Here is a 17,725-nt window from a genome sequence, read left to right as displayed (position 1 = left end):
TGTTCCCATAAACCATAGTTTTCCTCTGGGAGTAATAAACTACCAAGCACTGTGTATCCACATAGCATCTTTGATTGGGGGTTCCCATGTTCACAGATCTACTAATAGGTTCCCATCTCAGCCTAGACCCTTTCAGCACATGTCAACTTGTGGATATGCTGTAAATGTGCAATATGCTAATACACCTTTAAAGGAAACCTACCACTTGTAGTGGCAGGTTTCCGATGGCAATATCGGGCGCCAGCTCAGGGTGAGCTGGTGCCGGAGCTTATTTTAGTTAGTGTTTTAAACCGCGGTATCGCGGTTTAAAACACTTTTTAAACGTTGTAGCCGGCGCAGGCAGGTACGCGCTCGGCGCTTACCGTGCACGCGGCTACATAGGAAGTGAATGAGAGCCGCGTGCACGGTAAGCGCCGAGCGCGTACCTGCCTGCGCCGGCTACAACGTTTAAAAAGTGTTTTAAACCGCGATACCGCGGTTTAAAACACTAACTAAAATAAGCTCCGGTATTGCCATCGGAAACCTGCCACTACAAGTGGTAGGTTTCCTTTAAGCACTGAAATGAAATGTACATGTTTTAATAGTTTTACAATGGATAAGGTTGGAAAAATGCAGGTTCATCAAGTTGAACCCATTAACCAGAGTGTTGATTCAGAAGACAGCAAGAAAAAGAAAAACTTCAAGGTTGAGTTCTATTGGGCCAAAGTAGGAAAAAATTACTTCCTGACCCTTGTATAGCAGTTAGAATAACTCCTTGGATCAACATCACATTAACAAAATGTTTTTTACCCATATTTTTTCTCTCCAGAAAGGCATCCAGGCCTCTCTTGAACATGTACATAGAGTCCGCTATAACAACCTCCTGCGGCAGAGAGTTCCACAGTCTCACTGCTCGTACAGTAAAGAACCTTTGTCTATGGTGGTAAAATCGCCTCTCCTCTAGGCGCAGAGGATGCCCCCTTGTCCTGTTCACAGGCCTAGGTATAAAAAGATCTTTGGAGAGATCCTTGAACTGCCCGTTCAGGTATTTGTACATTGTAATGAGTCATGTATGACTATCCTGGAAAGTAGCCCTCCAAAATCTCACAAAGAGTCAGTGTCATCGGTAACAGTGTATGAAGGGAGGAACACAAGTGAAATGAAGAGACAATATACACAGGCTTTATTTCTGTACACAATTATACACACTTGTTAGTCACCAGAAATGTGTGTTTATTTGTAAATCAGTGCTCTTGGTATCTATATTAATATATAAATATATTTAAGGTCTATTTTAAACACAACTTGTTTTCTTTTCCAGTTTTCATCATGTATATAATGCCATGTACAAAATACAAAAAAATGGAGCAGTGATCAGAAGGTGGGGGTGATAGTGGGGGACAGTGCTTCTGACCAGTCCTCCTCCGAATTTCTGTGGCGTAATAGAACTGTAGGACGTAATGCGCTTTGTAAACTTAAGTGCCCTTATATTCTAATTCTAGAACACTTACCACTGGCATCTCTATAAGGATACCCCTTTTCCTTCATACTAAAGGGGTGCTTCAGATGTAAATAGATCACCTGCCATGCTGCCTGACCACCAGTGTTGCAAAAAGAATCAAAAGCAACGTACAGTATTGGGATAAAAAGTAAAACACTGACCTTGTGTAGGGAGTGAAGCAGCAGTGCCAGTCCCTAGTGTGGGGAAATATCCCAAAATACATCCCCATCTCATGTTTTTGCCATAAACCCTCCCCCAGTCAAAAAATGAAAAAAAGCACAAGGCATAGTATTTCTATCATGAGACATGGGTTGATGTCTCTTCCTGCTCAGAACTTTAAAAAGGATCCCATAGGAAATACCTTATTCTCCCTCCCCAATAAAATCTTTTTTTTTGTTGGATTCAAAGTTTTTTTTTTCAAAATTTATGAACTTTTTACTACAAAAAGAAAGCAGTAGATTTTTTTTTCTTCTTTTCAACTTTGTTTTAAATACATCTCAAAAATAAGTTACTGAAAAAGGTATTCCCTTCCCCCGCCCTGTAACAAAGACACACACACTTGTCTTCATGGTTTCATTCTTTGTAACAGTTATTGTGCTTCAGAATCAGGAGGCATTCACTACATAAATTGGCATGACAGTCTTAGTTTTTTACTTGCAGTGCAATCCTGAACGGGTGTGAAATGTGAGGGAGTGCAGCGGGACTGAGTGTACTGTTGTGATTGAACGGCTAAGAGGAGAGGTCCTGTGTATCTTCTCTGTGGGGTACAGGAAGCAGCACAACCTGATGGCCTATATAGGGTTATATCTCTATAGAGTCTCAATAACAGTGGCCATGTTTCCTGGGGATACCACAGATTCATTCAAGTGTCAATATGACAACAGTTACTTTTTATCAATAATTTTCTAATCCTGTGGCTGAACTTGAAATGGCACAGACACCTTCTGTGTTCACAATGCACCTCAGTGTCCTCAGATTGCTCAGCTGCTTTAGTGCTCTACAACAAATTCTTAAGAAGTCTCCAGTTTAGGTTACTTGACATGTTCTGCTGCGTGGGATGAACAGTAGTACTTTTTATGGGCAATGAAGGTTGACAAGCTGCTAAACTTGATGTTGCAGAGACGACAGTACCTGTGGTTGCCATTTGGCAAAGGAGTAGCCACACCAGACTTGGGGGGTTGCATTGCTTTATCACCAGGCAGAAAAGCAAGGGTAGTTGCCCTCAGCCCATCTTCTCGTCGAGTTTCCACCAGTGGATTGAGAGGAAGTGCTGGAGAGTTTGGCAACAGAGGTCGAGGGGTGCTGGTTAACACTGGTCGTGGAGTGGAGTTTGAAACTGGACTACCATTAGCAGACGATGATGATGACGATGACGAGGCATCCTTGCTGTTTGTATTGTCTCTTGGCATTTGCAACGGAGAAGCAGATGACACAGGTGGACTGGGCAAGCTGCCCTCTGATGTAGTACTTGGTTGCGCTCGTGCAGGTAGGACCACTTCCATAAATGTGCCTTGTAGGCGGTGACCGGGGGTAGCTTTTGCCAATAGAAGACCGTGGACGCTTCTGAAATGTTCAAGTAAGTCTCCTCGGATGGCTACATTTGGAGGGCAGTAGGGGCATGTGGCTGTAGAAGAAAGAGATGCCTCTTCTGCAGGGGGGTACTGCAGAATGGGTTTAGTGTCTGGAATGGAGGTAAAGGACACAGCAATAGCCTGAGTGGACTCACTCAAAGATCCCGGACTTCGCCTCTCAACTTTCACCTTAACTATGTCTTCTCCAATCTTTGTAGATGTGTTGACAGGCGTTTTATTTTTCTGTAGTTGCTGCAGAGCCTTCTGTTGTAAAGGTGCTGCAGGGCAAGAAAACTTCTTGTGGGCCAAATAGCTTTCAAGACTATTGAAGCTAATACGGCAGGCGGTGCATTCATGGTAGTCCGTCAATGGGACCACTGCTGCAGCAGGAGATGGCACTGGAGCCTCAACCACAAGACGAGGTTTCTTGCTCAAGTCTATTGGGCCATCAGCAGCATCAGGGCTGGAACTTGGGGAGGGTACAGAAGTAGCTGGTAAGAGGCCTTGTATGATGGGCAGCGCCTCTATTCTGTTAAGAGGAAGCATTGCTGAAGGAGTCACCTCTGCTTGCGCCATTCCATGAATTTCATAAAGCTTTCGCCGTTTGCGTGTTCGTGGAGTAGGTTGAGGCATGTATGGTGGGCCAGTCTTGTTAATACCTGACCGACGAAGGGGAGGATCATGGCGTGAGGCACAATAATATCGTTTGTGCACTACATAGGTGTCGTGCCTACTGAATCGAATGTTGCAAGCCTCACACACAGTGCGATTTGGATCTTCATCTGTGTCCTCTAAGGAGTTGGGACTCTGGCTGCCTTCACTAACATGCCCACTCCCTGTAGGTTCGCTTTCTGTACCAACGCCCTCTTCAACTTTAATTGACACAACTGGAGCACCGCTTTCTCCTCCAGTTTCTTCCTGTGGTGGTATTGTCCCTTGGTCATCAACAGCAGGCAAAGAAGAAGTGCCAGGAGTCACTGTGGCTCGCACTGGTGTCACTTTAATCTTGCGCCCACTGACCGGGCTCTCATCTGCTGCATGCCTGCCTGAGCAGTAAAGTCTTTTGTGAACATAATAATTATTGATATTATTAAAGGTGATTTCACACTCAAAACATGTTGCACCCTTGGGTGCTGTACTTGCTGAAAAGCCGGCAGGACTAACAGCTTGCCCTTGTTTCAGCCTGCTGTGTACTAGCTCAGACATTTTTGCCAGTATCTCAGAAGCTTGTGGTACGATGGCAGAAGCTGCTTCATGTCCAAAGACATAGTGTGGCATGATAACCGTGCCACCACCGGCTGCTAATCCTGAGTCATTGGGGACAGGGCTAGACCCAGGTGTTGGGCTTGACATTTCAGTCTTTATTTTGACAGCTGGGGATGACACTAGTGCTGATGCATCAGTGGTTTCAGGGCTGCCAGCACCAGACTCCCCAATAGGCATAAGAGGTTCTGGTTCCTCTTTAATTTTAACTTTGAGCAGAGGATCCTCGCTTCCTGATCGAGGCGAAATTGAAGAAGTAGCATCACCATTTTTCAGGACTTCCGGTGGCTGCTCTTTTTCTGGTTCTGGCGGAGACTGGACTGACTGTGTGATGATGGGGATGGAAGATGTAGTGTGCATGATGGCATGCTGCTGGAGACTGGTCAGTCCGTCTGCCAAATATCCACACAGGCTGCACTTTAGAAGACTGGAGGATGAGCTCTGGTTAACCGCTGTGGACAAGAAAAGAGATCTTTTTACTAAGGAGGAACCAGGACTACAGGACTGCACCAACTGGGCCTGATGGAGGGCACTGTAAATATTATTATTCTAAATAATTTAATAAACTGAGCCATTATCATAATTGAGTGACAGGAATCTCTCTAATTACCATCATAAGTTAATGATAGCTTGTATCCCCCCCCCCCCCCCGTGTGGTTCATGATTATTCCGGTGGTGGAGCGTAATAACAGGAGCAGCTAGTATCAGTGAAATATATGAATGTGAAGTTCTCTGAGGGCTCTCTGCACTGAACATATCTGACTGCATAATGATCGTGGAGGGATCAACGCTCATACACAACAACTCCCTAATTGCAAATGGCTGATATCAGGGAATTATATACAAAGTGCATTAAGAAGATGTACTTCATACCAGTTAGGGGTGTCTGGCCTGCTTTTCTGTCATTTATAATCCGGAATGCACCATTAATTGTTCCATTGTGAACGATGGGAGCATGGCATAACAGAACCTTCCAAACCTGAAGGTCTATGTGAACTTATGGTAAATGTTAGGGATGGTGGTATAAATTTAGGTTGAAAAATAGTGATAATAAACTATACACATACCGGAGGCTGTAGATTTGACCGTTGGAAGTGTTTTTACAATGGGAAACACATCAACCTTGGATCCTGGTTGGCAGATCATATGATTGGTCACAAGGTGGCTGTAGAGAATGTCACGGGTGGTGGAAATGAAGCCACATCCATGGCAAACACCTGGAAAAGTGCAGAACATTCATCACTTATGAATGGTGTGTATATAAACACATTTTTATGTTGTTTACCTCCAAAGAATAGCCAAGCTTGTAACCTGCCTAAATCATCATGAGATTATATCTGTGGGTTTTCACATCACCCAAAACATGTTAGTCCGTGACCAAGGAGTTAGCACAGTGCACAAAGATCATATTTTCTCTGCTGCATCTGCCTCTTGTGGAAACCAGGTTACCTATTTACCAAGTTTAAGCAGTTTGACGTATTAAATGCTATTAACTTATCCAACCCATTGTATGTTACTTACCATTCAGGGTGTCCGTGTGAACTTTCAAATGGCGCTCACAATTTGCCTTGGTGGTGAACGCGGACAGACAGATCAGGCACACGAACGGTCTCTCGCCTGCAAAAAGATAAGCGTCTCAGTTATTTAGCCTCTTGCTGCACCACCTTGGGCTCCTTGTTATCACAAAGCAATGCTAGCCACTTGTACTAATAGAGAGAAGTGCGCTGCACTCTGATTAAGATGGCGAGATAACGTCCTATGATGCTATTAATCTGAAGGGGACACTTTGAACAAATGGATTGGAGCCTATTATAAAACAGAGGCGGCAGATTAAATATCTCCCTCTCTACCGCGTAAAATACTTCTTAGATCAGATTGTTACATTGAGAAGCTTTAGATTAACCACTTGGCTACCAAATACCTGCTTCTGGGTGCCCGAAGCTGCAAAGGGTTAAAAGGCTGTTCACATTTAGAAGAGATAGAATTGTCTTATAGTCATCCTGATGTGATTTGGAGATTAGCTACACAGCACAGTATCCTGAACTCAACTTAATTCCTATGTTATGTGTTGTCAATTTATGTCTTTTTCTTATCTTTCTTATCTGGTGCAATATGCATGTAGAAATATTTTCTGTGGACTTTTATGGACAGTGGATTTTCATTTCCTTTTATCTAAAATAAGTCTGGGTTATGGTCAGCAGGTAATAGTAAGTGAACCACAAGAATGATAGATAATGCAGCATTTAAAGGATCATTAGCCCTGAGGGTCATTGATGCCTGAATGTCTGAGTCAAATTTTGTAGTTCTGTTATGCGTTGACCACATTGATAATGTAGTTTATTGGTAGACATGTACTGTCAAGCTGTTGCAACTGTGTAATCAAAATGAAAGGACATCTAGCACCAGATTATCGGTGGTGGACTGTCCTATAATGGATACTGGTTACCTCTAGGGCAGTGGTGGCGAACCCATGGCACGGGTGCCAGAGGCGGCACTCAGAGTCCTTTCTGTGGGCACCCAGGCCATCGCCCTGGCACACCAGGCAGAACTCAAAGAATCTTCCTGCAGTTCCAAGCAACTTAAAAGATGCTGCTTCCAGTCATATTTTGATAATTACTTTGTTACTTGGGACTGTAGGAAAAGGGAGAATGAATAGACAGGGCCGAATTATCTTTGGAGGGCCTCCTGCTAGGTCTACGATTCTTTGTGTACAGAGGCACACTGGAAAGAAGCTAAAATTCTGAAAATTTTCCATCTTTCTACTGTGTTGCTGTCCTCAGGACACCAACATGATTGAAAATTGTTGAACAGGGAGCAATAAGTTACTGCTTTAATTTTTGGTTGGCACTTTGTGATAAATAAGGGGGGTTTTGGGTTGGAGTTTGGGCACTCGGCCGCTAAAAGGTTCACCATCACTGCTCTAGGGGATAATGCAAGTACCTCCAGTATAATCCAGGGTGTCTGTAGTCCCTCGAAAATAAGGTTTTAAAAATTAGTAAATTAGCCTGAGGCGCACAAGCTCACATCACCTAAGTGCCTCATGGCTCCTCCGCTCCTTAATTATGCACGCCCCTCGGTTCATTTACATTCACCCCACCCCCCACCCGGCCGCTTGCTCAAGAATTTATCCCTTGCGCAACCGCACTAGTAAGCCCGCAGGCTGCGCGAGGGAGGAGTTCTCGCACACGAGATTTCCAGACAGCCGTTTTCGAGTGAGCAGACGCAGGGGTTGAATATTAATAAATTGGGGAAGGGGGGAGTGCATAATTACGGAGCAGAGGAGCCATGAGGCGCTCAGGTGAAGTGAGCCTGAGCGCCTCAGGCTAATTTACATATTTTTAAAACCTTATTTTCGCGGGGCTACAGGCACCCAGGATTACGCTGGAGACATTTGCATCATCCCCTAGAGGTAACGAGCATCCATTATAGGACAGTGTACCATCTATATATATATATATATATATATATATATATATATATACACTGGCTCCACGTATCTGGTTGTCTCCTTTAACGACCTGCTTAAGGGGGCTAGTAGTGTAATCTGGTGACAATGTTCCTTTAACAAAACTGCTTGCCCTCATTTGAGATTTTGGGTTTGTGCGGAATTGTATAAATATTTCATGGGCACTCTACTATGAGCTCTCTGGAAATATTGGACCTGTAACCATTAGACACATATCCTGCGGTGACGCCATAAATCCTGTAACCCCTTATATATAGATTGGCATCGCTCCAGAAAGTTCAAGGATTACAACTTAGTATGCTGACTCTAGAACCTCAAATGTACATACCACTATGACTCCTCATGTGAATCTCCAGGGAGCTTGCACTAGGGCAGCTTTTCTTGCATTGGGGGAAAGGACATATCCGCTCGTTGGGGTAGGAATCTTTGGGCTTTTCTTCCACTGACGGAGAGGTGGAGCTCTGCCGGCTGGCACAATAATACATGAGGTGTGCCTGCAGATTCCGCTCACTGCGATACCAGATGCCACAGTCCTTGCAGGGAAACACATCCTCTGAAAAAGCAGGATAAGATTTTAGAGCGAAAGAAATTGGCCGCTCTACAGAGATTTATAAAAATGCTATGGTAAGCAAGCAGTGTGATTCACAAAAACTAGTGAGATCACTGGAGAAGTTACACAGGCACAACACTTACTGTTGACAACGGCTGTAGCCAGGATTGCAGCCATGCCAGCTTGCTGGGGGAGCAGAGGAAACTCTGTGTGGGTAACAGTCTCCTGGGAGGGTTCGCAGGGCTCCTCTTTTATTTTGAAGTTGGGGATGGCCTGGGGTTCAGCCATAAGGAAAGCTCTGATGACTTCTCCTTGTGGTATGTCTTGTGAAGTCTTGCACCAGACCTGGTCACCTGGACAAAGAGAAAGCTGTCAGTCTTCTTTTAATGAAAAGACTGAACTTATCCATTATAAATTGAGACATGAGGTTCTCACCCTTCCGGTATATAACAGAGTTGGCTTCTAGCTCACAAGGTACGAGAGTCAAATTCTTCAGCCAGCAGTCACTATCCACTTCTAGAGATAGGGAGGTGTTCTACAAACGGACACGAGAAAAGGTGTTACAAAGTCCAACACTAACAGAAAACATCCTCCAATGGGTAGATATATTAAAGGTAAAATGACCCCTACGTTCCTGGCATGAAACATTTGGCATTGATAGGACAGGTCACTGCTCCTAAGACAAATTTTGCATATTCTACTCAGTTGGGATCCCACAGGGGTTCTGACAGAAACCCAATCTCTTAAACTGCTGTTCTGGTCAGTATCCAGCAGATGGCAGTCTTTTCCTTTGGTTGGCGCTCCATCTGCATGGGAGTATTATCCTTTTCCCCTGACTTATCAGACAGTTATTTAGAGAAATGTCACATAGAGACATAACACGCTCAATGGGATTTTCTAAGCACTTTGCAGTTTAAGCCTTACTGCAGTTGATGGATTTCTGCAACAACTTCATTGTTGGTTGGATGCACCCTAAAGCTCTGTTATACACTAATATGTACCTAAATAAAAATAAATCTACACTATATAGATTAAATGTCAAAATTCCATAAAAAGGAAATATATATATACTTCTGTAATTTTCATATACTTAATAGTTGTAGGATAATGATTCCGTAATATGAATCTGATAAAGATTAAGGTAAAACCATCTGGACCTGCAGAAGACAGCATCGCTCTGAGCCCTGCAGCATCCCGTAGAATCCACTCTGCTCAGGACCGAGTCCTTCCATGTCTCTAATGAATATTAATGAGCGCAGAGAAAGAGAAATTAATCTGCCTGATCCTCAGATGGCTGCGTCAGTAACGATATGAAATCTAATTATTCCTTCCAATATTTCTAAGACCCTCGAACAGAGCGCGCTGGCGCTAGTCAGCTCTGGCTTATCACTACGATGGGCCGCGTGTTCCCGGCACGATAAAGAGCCGGGCACTGCTGATGATGCAGAAAAGCCCTCATTGTCAAACACAAGCTGCCTGCCTTTTTCACCTTCCCCTGGTGCTGCTCAAAATGCATTATACAAAGTACAGCTACCGTGATGTCACAAGCAATTAGGAAGAACAGGGGAAAAAATGGTCCTTATTTGCATCTTCACATATCTGACCATAGCGGAGATTTGGAATGACAACATTATTCATTTTTCCTGCTGGAATGAAGGCGGCATAGCATACAGCCGAGGGGTCTGGGGTGTGCCACTATAATCATGTACCCCTACATATAGTGCACACAGTGGCTGGGCTGGCAGCGATGAATGTCTCCATATGACTTAATATGACTATAGATGCATATAGCATACATGAGAATGGTATGATGAATGTCACCATATGACTTAATATGACTATAGATGCATATATCATACATGTGAATGGGGCTCCCAAGCCATTGTGTAGGGTATTTTGCAGCATAAATAGTTAAAATAAAAAAATAAACCCCATATGATCATTCACAGAGATGAAAAAACATGGATTAGGTATACAGGAGTACAGTATGGGCAATCTGTATCTTTAACTACCCCCCTTCCCCACTTCAATGTCTGTGACAAGATGTGTTGTTTTCTTCTGAAACAAAGAGGTCAGTGTCTCTGCTCTGAACTTTGCCTGATACCATCAGAAACTCTATCTAGACTGCATCCGCTGCATGGCTTATCCGGGGAAGGGGCTCCTGAAGCCTGGCACAGTTTCCAGGAACGCTGCAGTGCATGAAGGGGGGTATCAGCCTATTCCCCTACACTGAGTTGGATAAGCAAAAAATAAATAACCTTATGGAGAGGTTGTGCAGCAGATTGTAGGCTCCACAAAACAACATTGATGTGCCCACTGCAGCCGATGCCATGTAATATGACCATCACAGTCACATAGCAATCGAAAAGTTGTGGCACCACAATGAGTAGTTGTGCAAGAACATCTCCAGATGAAAACTATATGTATACTTTAACATTTTTGTTTGGTTCAAGTGCGGTTTTCTCTTTAATTATGAGACACAAATCAATATGATAACATTTTCTCCACACAAAGTAGTATGTGGTAACTCAGTGACCACTAGGGGCGCTGTTACATATGAAATGTTGGGTATTTTTGTATGGCACTTCCTGCTATTTCTATAGATCTTTAGTGGATTTATGCAGAACTATAGATATGACATACTGTCCTCCTTCTTCCCCAGAGAAGGGCTTAATGTACGGCCCGAGCAACCTGTGAATTTTGCACAGAACTTGCCTATCTCAGAGGATGTACGACAATTAGAGAAAATGGATTTCTGCCAAAAAGGAGAGAGATGCAGAGGAGGAAGTTTAAAGATACTTAAAGTGTTAAGGATGGACCTTCTCCATCCTGCCTCTCCTAGGCCTGTACTGATATCAAGGAACAGGGGGAAGGAGGAGGGGTGGAAATGATGAGCTGCAAACCATCAAGGCACTCGATAAGGGCTTGGGTGAATGTTGAAAACACCAGTGAAAATATTTAGACAATAAATGAAGCATTGGGAAGGCAGGACATTATCTGAAAGGAATCAATCACTTGGCTGTCTTATGTCTCCACTAGTGGCGCCATAAGATCATAACACCCCAAACGGGGAGATAAGGGGTTAATGAAGGATTTCATTTGGAGCAGATAAGGGGCTCAATCACTATCATAAACCCAGCTTGCTCTCGTCTAAAATTTTAAGCTTTAACCTTAAAGCAGAGGAGATAACACCCCCTCCTTTTCCCCCCTCTTTGTGTAAGATAGAAGTGCTCAGATTTTGTGTGAAATTTAGTTTATTTCCCCCCAGAAGCAGAGATTCAGCTTCCAACCCATTGTTGCAACGCCTTTCAAATAAAGAAGAACAACGTTCTTCAACCCCCAACAGGAACATTCGATTCTTACGTGGGACACTACAAAAGACCCAGCACCAGATGGAACTAAACATGAAGTCCCCCTCGAGTGTTTCATATGTCCCCATGATACAACTGGGTGAGGGATAGCTATTTTAGGAGACCAATGTCTTACATTTTGATTAACTGCAATTATCTTTATCTGAACACAAGATAAAAAATGTTCAAAAAACTGAGTGGCCACTAAAAATACACCACAGAGCAGCATCTATGAAATGTACTGCCCTTTACAAAAGTAGAGGTGGGTCAACAATGTTTCTAGAAAATGCAAACTTTTCTTACAAGTGTTGAGAACCTCTAAAAACCCGCCAACTTTTACTGTATTGGCCGATTACAAATTGTTACCTACTGCTGCCATGTCTTACCATATCTGTTCGGTCTGGAGACGATGTGGCACAACCACTGAAGCTTCCTCGGTACGGCCCCCAGGTAAAGCCCTTGAGGATGTTGTTCTCTGCACGAACCTGATTGACTCCATCGGGTGAAGGGATCTCCAAAATCAACTCATCTGTGTATAAACAAAACCTGAGTTGACTGCGGATACCAGAAAGAACATTTCATTTTATATACATGCCATGGTCAGTCAGAGGTTCTACTGAAAAATCCATCATAAATGAATATCCACATATGGGACATACAGCATTCTTTAATTCTAGGGCTTCGGCTATAGGAGTCTGAATGCTACTAAAGTGGCTGGTACTGAAGGCAAAAGGACATAAAACAACATCAAACTTTATAAAACTAATATAAATAATAATGTTTTATACTACAAGGAAATAAAAACATGCTCAGTACTGGCCAATAACAATATTGCCTTGTAGTGTTGCCCCTTTAACCACCGGAGAGGGTGGGGGAAATAGTTAATATATGTTCAGTTGTAATAATAATGTGAATCCTTTGTTATCGTAAGGGCAGGGAGGTCGGGGCGCTCATGTCCAACTGATAAAGTTTCTGGCCTGACAGTTTCCATGTCAAAACATCCATCTATCTTCTCTCTATCAAACCCCACCAAGGAAAATACACAGAGGGCCTGATAAGGTGGCCAGAGTGAGCTGGAGGACATGCTAACAAACAGGTCCACCACACAGTAGCAAGCGCAGCAGGTAGGTTCCCAGGCCCATGCATCCCAGGTGCAGAGACTTCAGAATAGATTGTCAGCTCCTAGGAGCTTCTTATACCTGAAACACAGTGGGATCAGTAACTAACTGGACAGATGGGTGGCACCAAATTTCCAAACTTTTCTTTGTTTCATAAGAGCAAGAACTGCACCACTACAAACATTGGGAATCTGACAACTGTGGTGTCTGACAGATGAATCTGCATGATTGTTTCATGTCTTATTTGACGGCACTTTCTGCACCTCATACAAAACTTCTACAGCAATATCCGAGCTCAGCTAATAACCTGAGATTCTACGTTGCCCCCTGTACACACATAGGCGACCCCCAGACCTTTGCTCTCCCTGCGATGGTAATTTTTCCATAAGCTCAAAAACATAAAAGCTGATCCGGCCGTCATTAATATTAAGCGCACTCAGTGAGCTAGTAGTTAAAAATAATCTTTTTTTCCCCCGATTATCACAAGAGGCAAAGTCCACTCTGAATCCTATCTCTGTATCAATAGTGTTGGTTCTCGGTGACTCCGAACCACAACAAATACAGTCCCCCGTAATCTAATCTCCCATCGCACTCGAGCATCTGATTGGCCAGCACCAGCCAGCTGGTCTGCGTATTATCAGACTATTTCCTATCACTGGAATCATTAAGTAAATGTTGCAGGTAACTGGGGCTGTTTGTTACTGATAAGTCACTGTGAAATGAAATAATAAGAGAGTCACACTATTAGCGGGCTTCCTGGGAGAGGCAGAAGGTCACTGGGAGACTTTATATAATGCTAGCTCTGTGCTTACAGGGTGGAGGTTACAAGAAGATTATTAGGAGGAGACTAAAGTACAATTGATGTGTCTAGGTCTAATAATACAATGAGTCTTACTTCACATGGAAATCAGAATTGACAAAAAAAAAGTTCCATCTATAATGTGCAGTGTTCAATCCTGCCACTAGGGTGAGCACTGCTCTATTGGTTCCCTTGTCAGAGAAGAAACAGAGGTGTATAGACCTGAATTTGTGTGCTTTATTATTTTTAACAACGCTAATGCTAGAATTTAATGCCCCTTTTTTATGAAAGCAAGAGGTTTTACCAAGCCGAGCTCTTATTCTACAGCAAATTTTAAGGATTATATTTTCAGATCCGCCGCATTCCCTATCTGACATTTTAGACTGATCACAGCAGCTGTATAACCCTCTGCGTATCAGTTTTTTGTAAAACTGCATCTAAACAGCAAAGACTGAATACATCCTAAAGATGCACATATTATACGGTTCCCCCATTTGTGCCCTAAAACCTGTTGCTGTAGGGGTGATTTCTTAGAGGTAATAGTGTTGGAGATTCCCAGGAGGGTTGCATTCTGCAGCATTTATTTTTGGGTTATTTTGGGATTACAAAGAAGCAGCCTGGTCTTCACTATCAGGTTATTAACTGCCCATGTAGAGGGAAACAATGGAGATGGGCACAGAACTAACTGACCAATTACATTTCCTGAGCAACAGATGGAGCATGAAGGAAGAAGCAGGGATGGTTTTGCTGGGGCAGCGCCAAGAACAGTCAGGTTAAAGGGACAGCATCTCCATTCATGTGCTAGTGGGAGAGACCTAGCTGCTCCCATTAATCGCAACCAATAATTCCTTATGGGAAAAGTAATTTACGGGAACATCTTTAGAGTAGGATACTAAGAGGACACTCAGACATAATGCATCCTACAGATTCAGTAATAAATGACAAGCCTGGAATAGATGGTGATTATGTTTAATGCAGATTTGCATTGAATGTAGGGGAATGTGAGAAAACAGTCTTGAGTTGGTACACAGAGAACGTAGTGTTATGTGTTATCCATCTCCAATCATTTTGTGTCGGCTTCTAGTATAACCATGATCAAGAAACTCCTTGTTACCCATGATACCCACCACCATTATCTCTCTCCTAGAATGGGAATTTAGGCATCAGTTTGTGGGTCCCAATGGGTCCCCTTGAGGGTCTTGTGTGTGAAGTAAACCCTCTCACCTAGCCTGTGATCACAGAGCTTGGAAATCACAATTCACATTTATTGATTTTTTTGACACAGCACAAACTGAAATGTTTATCAGTGCTGAACTGTGACCTCCACTAATAGCTCCGAGATCTCCGCACCACAAGAAACACGGCACAGATAGTACAACCGGATTATGTAGAATTTTCCTGCGTGGGGGGAGGGACAAAGAACAAAGCAGAACACGCCAGTAATATTTAATTTTTGTGATTTCTAAGAGTACGGTGTAAGATAAGGATAGTATTAAAGGGATGGTCAGACTAAGCTTTTATTAGAAAATAAAACAGGCTCCTCAAATGTAAGTCCTGGAGTCGACATCTTCTGTCATACAGTAATCAATCCAGCACAACACCTCTCGATTCTCCCTTACACATATATTTTCAGCTCGGCCAGGTGTGCATGTATCCTGAATGTAATGAAGGTGTCAAACGGATACCAGACACCCCTGGCAGTGGATTATCTCCCAGAGAATAAAAGGAAAAAAAAAAAAAAAAAAGGGTTTTGCTATCGAACTTCCCTATCCTTAACTCCTAATTTCAGTCAACATCTTCTGTTGAGAGAGAGACACAGTACGTACTCCAATGACCTACAGTAACTAAGCCCTATGAGCTGGTAAACTACTTCTCTATGTACAGACATAAGATTTAAAGATTACCTTTGTATACAGTATGACACCAATTGGAAAGTTATACAATTATAAAGTTTACTGTGCTTGGTGATGTTTTTCAAAATAGTTTTTTACATTTCTATTAAGTCCCTATACTACTATGGCAGAATATGTCATGAACCTGCTTGCTGGTGAAGAAAGCAAAATACAGTGCGAAAGGGGAGGGGGAGCTAGCCTTCCAAGGATAGCAGAGCCTCTATTCCCAGGAAACCGTGGCGGGAGAAGGAAGCAAGTGCAGAGCGATTAGCTCCGTGCCAGATATGATGAGCAGTCCTGATATCCTGTGCCGGAAAGGGGGAACCACATCTCTGATGTCACTCCAGCTGCTGATAGCCAGAGGATGACTGTGAAAAATGGGACTTCAGATTGTCATAGCTGGCTGTCAGCAGGGCTCGGGACACTCAGAGGTGCCTGGGCCTATTGACCTCATACAACTCTCTGCATAAGTGATCCTACCGATTACAAACTTGGTCACATTCTTGGTATTTCAATCTGAATTTTATGCAACATTGCTTTACTTTAATATGGAGAGCCATTGAAACTTGAAATGTACTGTGTACTGCTTTTATGTGTTTGGGAACAATGCCGGACAAATATAATTGTGCAATATGACTATGACTCAACATGTTGGGGTCCATTCACGCATCATATACCTTCCTTCTAACACGGGAGTTACTATACACGCCCCGGAACAAGCCCTGGAGGCGAAACCCTGGGTCGGGCAGCTTGGTTGAGCTAGCGTCCTGCTATTAATTTTGATGCACAATTTTACTTATGTTTGTGAGTAGGTTTTTTTAAATTCTTAAAAAATATCGTCTGACAAGAATCAGTTAAGAGACTAAAGGGGAAAAAACGTGGTGGTGCTGGTCTGAACTGAGGCATAGTTTCATCAGAAGGATCTGTCATTGCTAGTGCTGGATTTCATTGAATGCATATCTAATACTACAGGAGAAGAATTAGAAGAACTCTGGAGCTCTGGCTAGAAGGAAAATGGATTTTTTTTCTCTCAAAAAAGTTACGATACAAGTTGAGATTCTGCTATGACAGCCATAGTCATTGATGTCTTCTGCCCTGCTATGCCCGTAGTGCCCCAATACTTGACTGAATCACGTGATGAAACTTTCACACTATCATGCCTGGGCTGAGAAATACAGTAGCATTTCTCATCAAGGCAAGACGTCAATCAGGGTCTCATTCAGACATATGGATAAAAAATGTTGATGTCTGGGAATGTCAGTACAGGCAGTCCCCACGTTAGGTGGGTTCTTTAGGTTTGTAATTACAGGGAACCTGTCACCACATTCTCACATATACAGCCATTGATAGGTTCCTATAGAGCTCTATTAACTGACTGACACCCTTCTTTTAGCTAAAAATAGTTTCGCTTACATCCACAGAAATCACCTTTTATCTTATATTACCTGGCATCAGAGGGGGCGTGTCCTGCTCGGCCGGCCCCTCCTATCTAATCCGCCCCATGCCTTATGCCTCCTTACTGGTCACAGTTCATCTCATTGTGACCAGAGTGACATCATCTCAGGTGCTTTTGTCTCTTAATAATAGCAGACTGTACCCCATGTATGTTTCTGACGACATGAAGTCACAGCAGCCTCCATGGACTTCTACTCCTCTACATCCTCCATGGAGGCTGCTGTGATTTCATGTAATCACAAACATGATGTACAGTTTGCTATTCTTAGAAGGCAGGAGGACCTGCGATTATGTCACTGGTCACATGTCATGAAAAAATTGGCACAATATTTCCCATAGAGCTTTATATGTCTGTAGTTGAATATTAGCAGATGGTCCCTAAGTACAAGGAGGCCCAGCAGGGATTTGAAGAGACACAGAGCTGTCAGTCAAAATAATTGGGCGTGGCACACTGCCAGTCTGAGAGAGATGAGTCAGAGATACCAGAGATGAGTCAGAAAAGCTAATTTGCATATCAGAAAAGCATCTGTAATTAAGGTACAGTGCCCCACTGGCAGATAATTTAAGCTTATATGGGGAGGACTTGTAACCCTTTATCAGCAGGCATTGTGAGTCAGGGGTGGGGGGGGGGTCAAAAGCTGGTGACAGATCCTCTCTAAGTTGAATTTGTATGCAAGTCAGAACTAGTATATTTTATCATTGTAAGTCCAAAAGAAAAAAAAAATTGTCCCTGTGACAATTGGATTTTCCAATTTTTCTGCTGTCATAATAACAAGGGTTA

At 43.1% G+C, this 17,725-nt stretch overlaps 1 protein-coding gene across 5 annotated transcripts in view; it reads right to left on the bottom strand.

Moving 5' to 3' along the window:
- Positions 1–1,139: 1,139 nt before the first annotated feature.
- Positions 1,140–17,725, bottom strand: part of ZFPM1 (zinc finger protein, FOG family member 1) — a 74,939-nt gene continuing 58,353 nt past the window's right edge. For all 5 annotated transcript variants that reach the window (XM_072117103.1, XM_072117104.1, XM_072117105.1 and 2 more), the window contains 7 exons: positions 12,067–12,209; positions 8,766–8,865; positions 8,474–8,683; positions 8,109–8,333; positions 5,836–5,931; positions 5,382–5,531; positions 1,140–4,766 (listed from right to left, as the gene is read on the bottom strand). In XM_072117103.1, the coding sequence (XP_071973204.1) occupies positions 2,512–4,766; positions 5,382–5,531; positions 5,836–5,931; positions 8,109–8,333; positions 8,474–8,683; positions 8,766–8,865; positions 12,067–12,209 (3,179 nt within the window). In that variant the 3' untranslated portion in view covers positions 1,140–2,511. The remainder of the gene's footprint in view (positions 4,767–5,381; positions 5,532–5,835; positions 5,932–8,108; positions 8,334–8,473; positions 8,684–8,765; positions 8,866–12,066; positions 12,210–17,725) is intronic.

Source organism: Engystomops pustulosus, chromosome 7, assembly GCF_040894005.1.
Source record: "Engystomops pustulosus chromosome 7, aEngPut4.maternal, whole genome shotgun sequence".
Lineage (NCBI taxonomy): Eukaryota > Metazoa > Chordata > Amphibia > Anura > Leptodactylidae > Engystomops > Engystomops pustulosus.
This window is presented reverse-complemented; position numbering and strand designations above follow the sequence as displayed.